Below are 15,832 nucleotides of genomic sequence, written 5' to 3' on the forward strand. Positions count from 1 at the left end.
AAAAATGATTTATAGTTTATGTTTTCAAATGTGTTATGTTATAATAGCACACACATATATATAGTCTACCTATAAATTGGTTTTCTAATATGATTTCACCACAAATAATTGTTAAATCAAGGATAATTATATGTTTCAATCAAACACAGAGATTAGAGTGGCTTCCTGGAGCCCTTAGTTGTTAAGATTCTGAGTTCGGCCCATGTGAAAATTAGAGATGTTTGCATGAGGTAAGGGCTGGGGCATATCAAGATACAACTCCATATACTTGATATGCTACTCCAGAAATTAAAAAAAAGAAAAAATACTGAGGACATGTTGCAAACTAAATTATCTTTATATAGGCATATTTATTAGATTAAATTTTTTTGGTGGCAGAAAGAATTTCAGAATTTATGAGAGTGGTGGAGAATTTGACTGCAGAATCTCATGAGATTGACTTGGGTCTCCTGGACAGCAAAAGGCATCCTGACAGCAAGGAATGACTTAAAAAAGATCTGCAGATAAACTCATTGACTTCACAATTTTCCCTAAGGCAGCCTTGTTCTAAAACAGTATTCCCTCTATTGTGCACTTGGTCTTCTGAAGGGAATAGAAGAGGTAGTCCTTTGAATTCGCTCTCTAACATTACTCAAAATAGAGGATTCACTTGCGGTGCTCACCACACTTTTTGATCCTATAAAATATTTCTTAGAGAAACGACAAATAAGTTTACACTAAAATATTTAATTTGGTAGACACCTGCAGATATGCACTGAGGTTTTTTAAAGATATTTATGCAAGATGGAAAAAGGAGCAGAGTTAGATGAGTTAAGCACTGGAAAGTTTTCTTCTTATATTCTATTTTGATGAATTAAGTTGGAAATATAGAGAGCACATAAAGCAAAATTGGTATTAACAACCAGAAATTCTTAACAGACAATCTTCTTAACATAACAAAATCATATAGGGAAATAAATCAAAGGGTGAATTTTAATACCTAGAAAACAGAATCACAACCAAAGTGAAGAGAAAAAGTAATCTGCATTCAAGCCTGAAACTTTACTAAAAAGCGAGAAAGAGAGAGAGGGTGGGGACAGTGAGAAAAAATAAGGGCAAAGAGAGAAAGACAGGGAAAGAAAATAGGGTAAGGAGAGATTCGTGAAAATTATTGTATCGTGATATTCTGATTTTAGTATTTCATAAGGCAACATAAACAATAAAGAGAATGTTTAACATCTTAATAAATATGCATCTACATTCTATACAGTTTATAGACATGCTTTCATCTAAATATTTGATTTCCCTAGTTATCAAAAATAGTTATTTTAAGAAGATTTATGCTTGAACTACTGCCCAAAATGTGTTATGATTTTGTAAAGGTGATGTAACTTTCCTTTTGGTTTATTTTTCCTTAATTAGTTTTTGTCAAAGTTATACATTAATTATACTCCAGCTTTTCAAGGTCTGTTTTCTGATTCATAAAAAATTAATCTGTATCCTTTAGTTATGTTAAAAGCCTAGCATTTAATCAGGAACATGTCATATCTGATTTATGAGATGGGCTGAAACCTTGCCAATGCCTACATTACTTGTAAGAGATTATTAGTCATTTAGGGAAACACATTTGCTCTTGGAATACAGCGAAGTCCCAAAACATTGTCCTTTCTCTGCATTCTTTTTATTTTCTTCTAATTCATTTTAATCTCACATATTTTCCTTTTACTTCAAACTTCCCAGACTTCCTCATCATTGCATATGTATTATTTTAACTTTTCCTTACTGACTGTTTTTTTCTTTATTTCTTTTTCTGCTCTAATTTAATAGAAACTTTTTTTTCTCAATTTTCTGAGGAGATAAAAAGAAAATGAAGTAAACTTAAGAAAGTAAAATATTGCCCCAATATTAATTTCTAACAGATTGAATGTATTCTGGAGAAAAGATTCATATGAAATTATTAAGATATCTACTTATAAATAAACAAAAATCTATTTGAAGAGGAAAATTCCAAATAATTTTTATACAATGCTGTTAAAAGTTACCTCAGCTTGACCAACAATAGGTATGTTTTCATAGTTGTATAAATTATCCAGATCTTCTAAGGTGGTATCATAAGTTTCTGAGTCATAGTTGATGGGCTCTAAAGTTGGAGCAGTCACAGCAGCATCAAAGATGACAAGTCCCAGAATGAGTCTTGCTAATGCTTTCATTTTTCAAACTTTCCTAATTATAAAATATTAAAACATATAAATATTTAATTGATAATAACTATGAATAGTTTGCATTAAATAGGAATGATAGATAAATCAATGTCAATACTGAGGAACTCAAGCTGGTAACTTTCTTGACATGGATAATTTATAAACATAACACAAGAAATTGTATAGCTTCCAAGGACTATGGTTACCAGATGTTCAAATTAATGCACAAACCTATTCATGCTTTTATAGTAGATATTGTAATCATAATGAAATTGATTTTATTTTATATGGAAACATGGGGAAAATGAGATACCAAAAGATTGTGTGATGCACTTATTCACAAAAGCCTTTACATTAAGAGTTTTACCATTGACTAATCATTAAAATTCTTTCATCAACTCTAGGACATAGGAATGATGATGACTATGATGATGATGATAATCATCTCAATTGTCACACTGTTTTACAGATGAGGGAACCAAGGCAGAACTGGCAAGTGATACAACTAGGACTCATAACTGTTTCTTGTATATTCATGCCTAGAGCTTTTTCAGACAAAATAATATTGTTTTCTTTTACTTCTTTGTTGCCTCTGGTATTATTAATATAGAGATAATTGAACATGTGCATGCATTAGTATCTATGCAATATTTTAAAAAACTTGTTATTATTCTCTTAGTCTTTAGTATTTTATTTCAATTCTTAATAGCTATCTAAAGTTTAAACTCAGAATCAATAGGAATACATGTCTAAAAGATACTATTTGGCAAGATTACTTTAGAGGAGGATTTGCACATATGTGGGATTAAAGAAATCTTTTGTAATTCTTTAATAAGCACAATTCTTGTTTTCCATGATAATGTTATGTTTTTTAAGATTTAGTCAAGATCTTATCAATTCAATTATTTTAGTTCTATATGTACTCCTTTGAATACATTTTATTTTAGGAAAAAAACCCTCATGATTAATTTAAACATCTAAGTTGGGCCTATGAAAAATGTTACCTAGAGACTATTTTTGATGAAGCAAATTATTTGTAAAATTTTTGTCAACATGTCTAATTTTAAAGGTTTTGTATATTGGATACACTTCTTGAGTTTACTTTAAAAACGGTATGTATGGTGTTTGTACCTATACACACATATAAAAGGGAATTCATGATAAACATTCCTTATAAACTTGAATGCACTGGCAGACAAATTGACCTTCACTGACTTAAAGAAAGTCTTTATGAAGCAGGTTTCAGCAGAGGGATATGAAATTCCTCTGAGAATAAGAAGCAGTACAAAGAGCTCTTTTTTATTCCTTCCTATGCTTTCTTCAAATAAATTTTTTACTCAGGCTGGATAAACTAAACCTCTGTTTTACTTGTCTTTGCAGAGGCCTTTACAGTATTGCAGATTTGGAACTGTTCTTTGCAATTACCAACAAAGTCTTTAATAAAACAGTGTAATTTGCAAATCTTAATAAAATGGTGTGATTTGCAAATCTTCCAGGAGCCATTCTTCCATATTCAAGTGAGAAGTAACAGTGGCTACCACTAACCTATAAAATATATATGTTTTCCTTATACATCTTTGGCAACTTTTATTGTTCAAAGAAAATCATGCATTTGTTAATTTTTTTCACTTTATACTCTTTTTTGATTATAAATATCTATACATTAGAGTTTACCTGCATTTGGCATATCCCCTACCAGCAATAAGGCAGTCTGTGTGAATCTTGGAAATACGAAGAACATATATCCACTTTTAGTTAAAAAAAGTATATTTCTTCTTTTGAGTAATTAGATTATTTAATGTAGTGTTTTTGTTAAAACTTCAAAATTATTGTTCACTTGACACCATTTTTTAATATTTTGAAAATATATGTTTATGTAAAACTTTAAAATAAACAGCTTGAAAATATATTCTAAATGTATAATTTTAGTATGATCAACATATTTTTAAATACCTGAATCTTATCATTTTCTTCCTTTGTATAATATTTCAATCAATAATAATCAATAATGCCTGTCTATACTGGCAAAGAATATGGTCTGTGTCAGGGCACTCCACCTAAGGAATACATTGGAAACAGCTATAATTTTATTGGCATCTGTCATGACTATTAAGATCAACTATTTTGTATATTATTAATTCCTGAGCTAATTCAGAATTTTGTATTTTCCAAGAATAATATAAATATAAATATATAAAAATTAAACTCAATCCTTTGAATCAAAGTTCACCAGGAGATATTAAAGCAAGTCGAATTATTTTTTTAAAGGTTGTTATTGTAGAGAAAAAAAAGGTCTCTAACCCAAGAAGAAAGCAAGTGTAAAAACTTACCTTTGGCTTCTACTTGATGAAATGGCATGAAGTGACTGAGGACACAGAGCCAGTGGTATTTGCCCCCGACCAATGGTTGTGAATTCTGGTCTGTGGGAGGTGGAATTTGTAACACTCAATATTCTGTTTGCAAAAGCTAACCTTGAGAAATACTTCTCAGTCTTTAAAAACCCCAAACTGCTTTATAGTCACTCAAATTAAATAGTAGTATCCAAATTACATAATATATAAATATGTTAATGTGTTACCTTAAAAATTTTAAATGGAAAAAGTTGGTTTAAATATATCTCATCTATAAGTAATTCACCAATTAAGAAAAGAAGTTATGTATGCAGTGATAATATAGATGGATATTTCAGAAATATTCTAACAAATTATTTTCCTAAACCTTGCATGTCTTAAATTACTTTCCTCACTTTTCATTAATGTTAACTGAAATTCAGTAAATATTACAAAGCCTTACCTGTTTAATGTTGTGTAAGTAAAAAAGGTATATATTGAAATTATTTTGATTGCTTGGAATTCTTTGAAAGCAATGAAACAATGAACCTTTGCATGGACCTTTATAAAAATTATGTCCAGAAATAATCATAAATATGATCTGAGTGTTTCAGAGAACAAAAAACAACTCCTTTTTTCCATCTTTTATCTATCAGAGCCAAACTAATCAAATTTCATTAAAAAAAACTTTCTTTCAGTATACAAGATTTGTTTTAGGTTCTTGGAAACTTACATGGTTTGTGAAACTGAGTTTTATTACAGGTTGGAGAGAAAATATATTTGTATTAAATTTCCATTCTTCACTTCCATTCACACTGCAAAAGTTCTAGAGAAAGATGAAACTTACATATTGTATTCTAGTATGTTTTACATAAACCTAAGTGTCTAGTTCTCACCTGTGCATCAAGAATCTCCTCCATGACCAGAAATGAACACTGTATTGAATTTTAAAAAGTAGTTTGGACCTGGGCAAACTGATAGAGTGACAACTCTCACTCACCTTTCTTGCTTCCCTTCCATCTTTCTTCCCTCCACAAATTTCTCTGCCTGTCTATTCAGGGTACTCTCAGTCATTATCATCATCATTCATACCTGCTTCCAAATGGCTTGTTTTCAGTGTATTAATTATCTCAGGACCAGTTTTATTAGCAACAGAAGCAGTAATACTAGGTAAAATACGAAGTATACCAAGACTTCTCTAGCAGGAGAGAAGGCATCATGGAGGGAAAGACTTCTTCCTGGCATCTTTATAGTTGCATCAAATCATATAGAGGCTATTTTCAGAAACATTTTTAAAAAGGGGCCCTGAATCTGAGTTCCTCCTCTGGCTCTGTTTAGCAGCAATGTCCCACACTATATGTTAGATGATTTTATATATTGTTAATATTCTCAATACATTTTTAATCAGAGTGATTATCACTATTCGCAGATGGGTAAACTAACACTCAGATGTTAAATTACCCAGTGTCACATGTGACACAAAGAGAAAACCAAATTGGGTCATATCTCCAGATGTCACTGAGCCCTTCTGAGGGATATTGATGAAGGTAAAAGGGCAATGGTATTTCTCAGTTCCTTATATTCTAAGACTGTTTACCTGGCACTAGTTTTTAGGCTCTTTCAGATGATTTATTATAAAAATGGATGACTAGAATGTCCATGAAAATATCTTATATTTCTTCCCCTTTCTCCATTATTTAATCTAGTGCTCTGCACACATTGTCAGGTGACTTAGAGGTGGATCTACCTAGTCTCTTGTTTTCTGGAAGGTTCTGGATGAACCTGTAAGACTCTATATCCAGAAATAATATTTTCACACTATCCTTTGAACTATTGGTGTTTAACTGATGTCTTCCTTAGGCTTCAGAACACTCTCTGCAATTGTTTGTGATAATTTAATAAACAAATTATTTGTCTTAAGATAGAATTGAAAGCAGAAATTATCATTCCTGAGTCTTCTTCCGAGTAAATAAGCCTTTCATCTTTCTTTATAACAATGGACATTTTTTAAAATCATTTATTTTGATCTTATTTGGACTTTTTTTCAATATTTTAAAATCTATTTTTAACTGTGGAAGCTTAAATTTGTAGCAATCTCAGGAGGACCTAATTTCCATTGAACAGTAAGGAAGGATTAGTTACCTGATCCAGGGATTCTTATACCTGGTAAATATCTTCTAGTTTCATGATAATTTTCTTAATAGAGCCTGAATTTCATTATTGGACACCCTTGGGGGATCAGTTATTATGACTAGTTGCATTATTTAGTAACAGTCTTTGTGGCTTTATCCTTTTAAGCCCCAAACATCTTACAAATCCTTTGGCTACAACTCTTTACAAATTAAATAAATACTGTTCTGCTTGCCGAAACAGAATTAATTTTAAACAAAATGCTCTTATCTTGATGATAGCCTCCTATCTGTTCTGTAGCAGTGGTGAGCAGAGAGGAGTTCTGAAAGTCACTCTGAAAGTCCAAGGGCCGCCTGCCCTTGTCTATAGCCCCCAAAGGCCCCATCCATAAGAGCTGCAGGAGGGTAGAGATATCCTACTTTACTGATTATAAGGAATGAAACTATTGCCTAAAATGATTAGCTAATTTCATATGAAGAATTCCAATGTTGCCTCAGAGATCTACTTATTAGAAGCCCAAAGCTCTAAGTCTTCCAGCATCACTAGAAAGCCATATATACTGTATAGTCTGTCATCTTTAATTTTATCCAATCTTTTCCTCAAGATTCTTTTATGCCTACTCTGAAATGGGCCAACTCTCCTTTGTTTTTAGTTTCTTTTGAAAAAAATTCCCCATTCTATCTTTACTTTAAAATAATCTGACTTTCTCCTGACAAAGATTTTCTACTGCAGTCCTTTAAAGTGGTGGCTGCTTTATCTGCTTTGCTCACATACCTCAAAGAGAGAGGGATTTTTCTTGCTCTACATTTTCTCTTCCAAATGATTTTTTTCTCTTTACTCTTTCAAAATCTTCATCTATTTTGAAACTCAGCACATTACGCTTAATTATCTACAACTCCTTGCCTTTCATCAACTGCTTGACCTCCTAGTGAAGCCTCTTATTGTTGGTGACTTTTGCTCTGGCTTACAAACACACTCTACTCATACCCCTGTCCTCATTCTCTCCATTTATATGATCCATCAATCAAGGTAACCTGGTGGTTGTTTTGACTTCTAATGTATAGTAAAGTTACCAACTTCTTACACACCCACCAGCGTTGTCATATCCTTTAGCTTGTCATTACGAAGCATAACATAACCCTACTAGTGGGGCACTGTTGCAATTTTTCTGTTTGCCTCATGAAAACTTCATTTTATAGACTCAGTCACTTTTTAAATATTCATTAAATTTCATATCTTCTAATTCCTCCTTAATTTTAGATTCAATAGACCATTATCATAATTACTTCCTTTCAAGCACTTTCTGTTTGCCTTCTTTTCCCTTCCATCATACCTGGAAAACCTCAACTTTTGTTGAACTCACCTGCCAACTCTCTTTTCTCCTGCATCTGAGTAGCTGTATATTACTAGTGAAATCACACACAAAGAGAGTAGTGTTACTTTAAATTCTTAAAGATAAACTTCAACCCTAGCCGACAGATCTATTACATTTCTGAGGTTGATTCCTTTTCCAACACTCTAAGATGACTATTTTATAATGTGTCCTGTCTTCAAACCTCCTGTATTCATTTTTCTCTTCACTGAAAATTTTCAGAGTGATGGTAAAAATCATCAGGGAAATATTCAATTAACTTTCCATTATCAAACCTACCTGTGCTCATATGCATCTTTTTGTTTTCCCTTCTGTGACAGTAAAAGAAGTTTAAATTCCCAAATGATGCCGAGGATCTTACTGCTTTTTCTTCTTTTCAAAGTCTACAGTTCTTCATTATCTCCTCCCTCCCAGTGTCTCCCTATTAGGTTAATTATATGGAAAGAGCATATATAATTCATATGCTCTGAACAAGGGTCACACTGGCATTCTATATGACATAAGTGAACTGAATGAAAATCAGTAAAAAATGATGGTTTAATAGTATCTGTGAGAGGACAAATGCATCTGAAGACTTAATTCATTCTGCAAATCTTTCAATTTTAATTTCCGATATTATATCTCATCTTTCAAAAATAATAGCCCTTGGATTCCATATTTCCATCCTCTTACTATCTCAAACAAATGGTATGCCTTGGCTGTTTCCTTTTATTCTGTATCTATTCATCCTCATTCCACTGCAGTTTAGCTATGTATGGATAATCTTTTGGCTTTGTCTTAATTGTTGTCCTGTCACTCAAATAGGGTGATTTTGATTTTAATGTGTTTTTTTCTCCTATCTTATTGACTATCCCTTCCCATTTTTTTGGTCAGTTTCTTCTTTCTCTACTCAACTTCTAAATTTTGGGTTTTAATCCAATGCTTCATCTTTTCTCCTTTTTTTTCTACAAAAAATTTATTTATCTTTTCTACTTAGGTGATCTCATCTGTTTCCATGCTAAAATTACAACAAAACCAAGGATAATTTTAATAATAACTAACATTTTGAATGTTCACTATGTACTTGACATTGTTTATTATCCTTTCTTTTGGGAAAGGAAACTAAGGTCCAGGGAGGTTAAGTGACTTCAGCTCCTAAGAGGCAGAGCCAATATTAGAGCCAAAACCATCTGGTAGCAGAGCCCAAGTTCATAACCACAACACCGAACCACCACCTTATGTTTAAATCTTCCAGCATTACCTCTCTAGTTGGCTCAGTTCACAATTAGCCACTGATTCTTATATGCCATTGACTACTTAGAACTTGACATCTTTGCTTTGATGTATAATTGGACAAATCAAAATATGCCTGAAATAAAATAGCTTTTGTTTTCATCCTAAACATTGTTCTTCTACTCTTTGCATTTTCTTAAGTGGTATCACATTTCTCTAGTTGACTCCAGCCCAAGGACTTACAATTATTATTATTTTTTTTTCATTTTCTTTATGATTTTCCCCATCCCATTTATCAAAAAAAGTCAGTTCTACTTTAAATATACCTCATTCCACCATCCTCTTTCACCTGGACTACCAAAAAAGCATACTACTGAGTCTCCTTGCTTCCTCTTTCATGTTTTTATCATTCACTCTCCAAACACCAGACATCATTTAAAATGTAAATACTAAAACTTCATGTTTTTTCATTAAACACATTCAATAGCAACATATCTCTCTTTGAACAAAATTGAAACTCCTAAGCCATCTCCCAAAAAGCTCTCCTTCATCTGGAACCTGCCCACTTCTCAAAACCTCTTCCTCAGTCACTCTACTACAGCCATATGAATGAACTTTTGGTTTTGAATCATATCAAGTCATTGTTTCCTCAAACTGTTGCACTTAATATTGTCACCCCTCATTTTAGAATGGCTGGTTTATTTTTTAAACTTAAAAGTTTCTGCATAAATATCACCTCAAAGATACTTTCCCTGGTAACCTATCAAAGTAGACTCTCTTCCTCCCCATTACACTCTAATGCCTCACTACATTTGTTTTTTCATAGCACTTGCCACAATCTGTTATTATATTTCTCTTCTTATTAAGTCTCTCCCAGATGAATATAATCTCCATAATGCATAAACTTTACTGGTCATATTTACAATTGTATCCTTAGTGTCTAAAATAGTCTTTGGCCTAAATTTGTGCAATGTGTTTTTAAAACATAAATCAATTAATGATTGACTATATGAGTCAAGTGCACAGTAATTCAAAGTAATAAATGAGTACTTAATGAATGATTATAATTTGCTTGGGCTATTCTAAATTCATAGGAACCACTTTCACTTATAATAACTAGTTTTTGGTTAACATGCTAAATTAATTCTTTTTTACTTTATTATTTTTTTCTTTTTATTGCTTTTGTCTCCTCTAGCTAACTGCCATCCTATGCAGCGACACTTTTCAAGCCATTGCCAATGGGCCTCTTGCAGCAAGGTTTTAAGTTTATTTGCTGCTAAGACTTTCTGTGTCATGGACAAAGATATTTGGTATGGACTTTTGATGAGAATCCGAGAGAGTTTCCCTACCATTTGGGACTCCTTCCAGATAAAAGTATAAAAAAAAAAAAAATCAAAACGACTTAGGAAAAGGGAATTAATTGGCTCAAACCAAAAGGTACATGTTTCTCTTTTCGGAGAACTTTCTTTTGGGAGATATCGTTCTCAAGGGCTTCCACACATAAAGGTGGCTGCAGTTGCTCCATATCTTAAATCTGTTCAGTGAGGTAGAAGGGAATTCTTTCTTCTAGAAACTCCAAAAAAGATTTTCCTTTGTACTATTGATTCTCATCATATCACATGCTCATCACTCAAAAATGAAAAATGGGGTTGGGAGAATTCAGTCTTTTTTTGGTTAAATCTTCATCTCCTTATTCAAGGCTCTGCTTCTTTGTTACCTCTTCAGTTACACTTTCCCTGACCACTCCGTCTAAAAGAGGACCAACTTCTTTATAACACTTATAACTATCTGACATCGTTGCATACATTTTTAGTCTATTTATTTCCTTCACTAGAATGTTATCTTTATGAAAACTTGGTTTATCTGTTTGGTCTATTGATGCTTTTTTTCAGTCCATAGCACATAGTAGGCACCCAATAAATGCTTTTTGAATATGTCGACAAACTGAATTAGGCCTTAGGCCAAATGCTTTATTCCTAAGCCCACTGAAAAAGGACTGAAAAAAGAGTGGAGAGTGGTTTCAGTAGGTACTAGTAAAATAAGAGAGAATAATCATGAGTAGCAAGAGTCTTTAACTTTAGTGCAAGGACATTCTGAAATGTATTTTAGTTGAGCTGAAGCTTCTTTGCTGAATTTCTGATTCTTAGCTGTCTTCTAAATGAATCAAATGCAAGATACCAATAAATAATCACTAAAAAAATATATATTATAGTAGTATAAATTTCTGCTTTAGGTATAGCTTATGGTAAACTATGTTTTCCATATCATTTCACATTACTCATGCTTAATTAGTGATAATTAAAATAACAATTATAGGCATTATTAATGTTTATTTTATCATTATAATTTGAACTTAATTGTTACTTTTTACAAAACCTTTTTATGTTGCATTTTTATAAAAGCTTATTATTTTGACATAAATTATACTTTTTCACTTTTGTAAAAGTTCAAAGACAATTAAGTTTTGAGGAAATGGAAAAATAATCACCAAATGTCATCACCCAAAATGTTATTATCTGTGTATATTTATTTATAAAAGAGATGATACAGATAGAAATAAATAATATTATAAAATTTTAACTCTACTTATATTTAATATGAGAAAAAATTACTGAACTTTAATTTAGGTGAAGGAATTGGTGAAAGTCAGACAGATATTTCATTGCAAAAATATTAGTTCAAAATTATCTATTTAAAGATTAACAAATGTCAAAATTATTAAATTATTGTAAAATGTTTCAAAATTATTCATGATTATTTACATTTGCATTTCTCTCCACTTTCTAATTTTGTTATGTTTTTACTTTTCAGGGATTAACAATATATATATTTTTTTTTATCTGCATGCACACTGTCTGCTTACTTTAGGTAACGTATTTTGAGAAGTTCTAATGTCTCCTACTTTCATTTAATCTTCACAACAACATTAATTCAGTAATTACTATTATGAATTTGACCAAGATTATACATTTAAAAAGTGTCAGGACTGAAATTATAATATATGAATTTGGATCTAGACCATTCTCTTTGTTCTATCATACAATTCGGTATTACTGATATTTGACCTCAGGTATACACACAATGGTATTCAATACTAATAATCTATTCATTTTCCTACATCTGTCTCATTTTTAATATACAATTTTGATATAACTTCTTTTCTTAGCCATTTTTGTTTTCAATTTACTCCCTCCCTCCACAAAAAAAGGTCATATGTGCTATATTTCCTGAGTCTTTGCATGCTTGAAAATGTCTGTGAACTTTTCACTCTAAGAACAAATAGTTTGGTAGGATATTCTTGGGTCATTTATTTAAAAAAAAAAAAAAACATTGAGACATTGCTTCATTGTCTTCTGGTGTTAATGGTTGCAGTGGAAAAGTCTGAAGACAGCTTAATTATTTTCCACTGTTTATGTCACTTGCTTTTCCTCTCTAGAGGCTCATAAGATGTTTTCTAGACCTTGAATCTTGGTAACATCACCAATTAATGACTTGGCTTTTATGGTTTTGTATCAGTTTTTCTTGGAGAAGAAGGTTAATTTTTCTTGCAGATTAATAATTATTATTAACTTCAGCACAAATTTCTCCTAGAATACCTTTGAATTTTTATTTTTGTTTAATTTATTGTAATTATTTTTTCAGATTTAATAATTATGTCATGTTGAAACTTACTTTGCTTTTCTCCATCATTTTTCACTCTAATTTTATTATTTTCTTAATGTTGCCATTCTGTTTTTAATAAATATTTCAAAACATACTCATAGGAAAATTAACAAAGGTCTGCTCTCCAGGAGAAGCTCCTGTATAAGAGCTTGATCTGACCTGAAAGAAAGCCAAACAGCTAGTTCTAGAACCCCCTGGCCTTTTTACCTCACAAAATAGAGATTTTAAAAAAGGGCTAAGGAATGCTTCTGACGATCACATTCAGAAATTCGAGTCTACTGAAAATCTGAGATTTAATCATAAGACTATAGAGTGCTTACTCTCCCCAACATCTTACCACCTCATCAATGGGACTTTGTTATAAAAACAACAGATTACAACTGAGAGAGCTTCAAGACACAGACTCTACTTAAGAAGGAGTTCTTAGAGAAATCCAAAGACCACATGAAGAAAAAAATCCAACAAGAAAACTAGAGAAAAGTGAAGCTTCTGTCATCGATAGCTTTAGCAAACATTAAACACAATCGAACTCCTAGGCAGTTTAACATGAAACCTCACACTAAAAACACAATTATATTAGTATCTGTTATCCAATACATTATGCCTAGCTTTCAACAAAAAATTACAAGGCATGCTAAAAGGCAAGAAAAACATAGTCTGAAAAAAAACCAAAGCAAACATTAGAACATGACTCAGATATGACACATTTTGGAATTATCAGACAGAGAGTTTAAAACAATCATGACTAATATGTTAAGAACACTAATGGAAGAAGCAGACAACTTGCAAAAACAGGTGGGTAATGTAAGCAGAGAGATAGAAACTATAAGAATTAAAATAATGTTCTAGAAATTAAAGACATTGTAACAGAAATGAAGAATGCTTTTGATGGGCTTATCAGTAGACTGAACATAGCCAAGAAAAAAATCACTGAACCTGAAAATATGTCAATAAAATTTCCAAAAGTAAAAAGCAAACACTGTCTTAAAAAAGTGTTTTAAAAAACAGAATATTTAAGAACCATGGGATAATTACAGAAGGTGCATTATATATGTAATGAAAACACTAGAAGGAGAAAGAAGACAGAAAGGAACAGAATAAATATTTGAAGAAATAATAACGGAATTTTCCAAAATTAATGACAGACCAAACCACACATCCAGGAAAACTGGAGAACACCAAGCAAGATAGATACCAAAAATCTGCCCTTAGGCATATCATATGCAAACTGTAGAAAATCAAAGACAAAGAGAAATCTTGAAAGGATCTTACAGAATGGAGCAAACTTCCCCTTAGAGGATCAAAAATGATATTGGACTTCGTGTCAGAAACCAAGCAAGCAAGAAGAAAGTGGAGTGAAATATTTAAAGTATTGAGGGGGTGGGAGAATTCTAGACTAATGTATCCATCGAAGATATCTTTCAAAAATAAAGAAGAAATAAAGACTTTTTTAGGTAAATGTAAACTAGGGAAATTTGTCACCAGTATATCTGCCTTATAAATATGTTAAAAGAAACTGTTCGGAGAGAAAAAGAATTATATAGGTCAGAAACTTGGAACTACATAAAGAAAAGAAGAGCACAAGAGAAAGAATAAATGGAAATGAATATAATCTTTATTTCTCTTATTCTTAATTTATTTAATAGATGATAATGGGTTTGTTAAAAATAATAACAATAGAAACAATTTATTAGGTGACTATAGCACATGGAGAAGTATAATGAATGACAACAGTGTTATAAGGGACAAGAGGGAGGAGTTGAGAATATTCTATGGAACTTTTATTTATAATCATTGAAACCTGGAAGCAATCAAGATATGCTTCAAAGGTGAGTGAATAAACATATAGTGGTATATTCATACAATGGAGCATTATTCATAAATCTAAAAAACAGCTATCAAGCCATAAAAAGAGTTGGAGAATACATATTATTAAGTGAAAGAAGCCAATTTTAAAAGTCTACGTCTTGTATAATTCCATTCATATGATATTCTAGAAAAAGCAAAACTATAGAGAGAGCAAAAGATCAGTGGTTGCTGGGAGTTGAAAAGGGGTGAGTAAGGGTGAATGGGTGAAGCACAGGGATTTTCAGGGCAGGGAAATTATTATGTATGATACTGTAATGGTAGCTACATGTCATTAAGCATTTGTCAAAACCCATAGAATAAACACAAATAGTGAAACAGTATAAACTATGGGCTTTAGTTAAAAATAATGTATTAATATTGGTTAATTAATTATAATAATTTTTACAGTAAGGCAAATTGTTGAGAAAGAAAATATCTCCTGGGGAAAGGAGAGAGTAATATGGAAATCTCTGTACTATCTGCTCATTTTTTCTGTAAATCCCAAACTGTTCCAAAAAATTTAATATTCAGTCTTTTCATTTCACAACAATAAAAAGGTTAATATATTCATTTACTTATCAATTTGCCTATTTTTTATATACCTACTATATCCTAAACACTGTACTTGGGGGCATATGCCTTTGTGGAATTCTGATATAGTTAAGAACCTACACTAAATATGTAATATCATACTAGATTAATACTAGACTATGTTTTAAAACAGTAAATAGTACTATGGGTACTATCACTCCTACTGTTATTACTTCTAGTTATGGATGGGTTCCTGCATTCATCAACTGAGATAACCCATACATTGTGTATATTATATACGTATTCAAGAAATATGGTCTCCTTTAGCAAACAGTCTCTGCTAAAGAAAAACATTTGAAGTCAAAAGAAGCTTTTGTCAGAGCAAGGAACCGTATCACACAGAATATTTTCTGACTTTTAACTTTATGGTCTACACATGCATATAAATGTCAGCAGTATTAATGCTTTGCTTGCACGTTTTCTAACTCTGATGTTTGTTGGCTCTGTTACAATTAATATCTAGTCTTCTCTTGGCTGAAGTTACTTTATGTTGTCTAACTTGGTTA

At 31.6% G+C, this 15,832-nt stretch overlaps 1 protein-coding gene across 1 annotated transcript in view; it reads right to left on the reverse strand.

Moving 5' to 3' along the window:
* Positions 1–5,033, reverse strand: part of EPYC (epiphycan) — a 37,202-nt gene extending 32,169 nt beyond the window's left edge. The window contains exons 1-3 of the mRNA XM_011361766.1: positions 4,974–5,033; positions 4,511–4,600; positions 2,022–2,202 (exon numbers count right to left, since the gene is read on the reverse strand). Coding sequence (XP_011360068.1) covers positions 2,022–2,189 — 168 coding nt within the window. The 5' untranslated portion in view covers positions 2,190–2,202; positions 4,511–4,600; positions 4,974–5,033. The remainder of the gene's footprint in view (positions 1–2,021; positions 2,203–4,510; positions 4,601–4,973) is intronic.
* Between the last annotated feature and the right edge of the window lie 10,799 nt (positions 5,034–15,832).

This window comes from Pteropus vampyrus, unplaced genomic scaffold, assembly GCF_000151845.1.
Source record: "Pteropus vampyrus isolate Shadow unplaced genomic scaffold, Pvam_2.0 Scaffold70, whole genome shotgun sequence".
Lineage (NCBI taxonomy): Eukaryota > Metazoa > Chordata > Mammalia > Chiroptera > Pteropodidae > Pteropus > Pteropus vampyrus.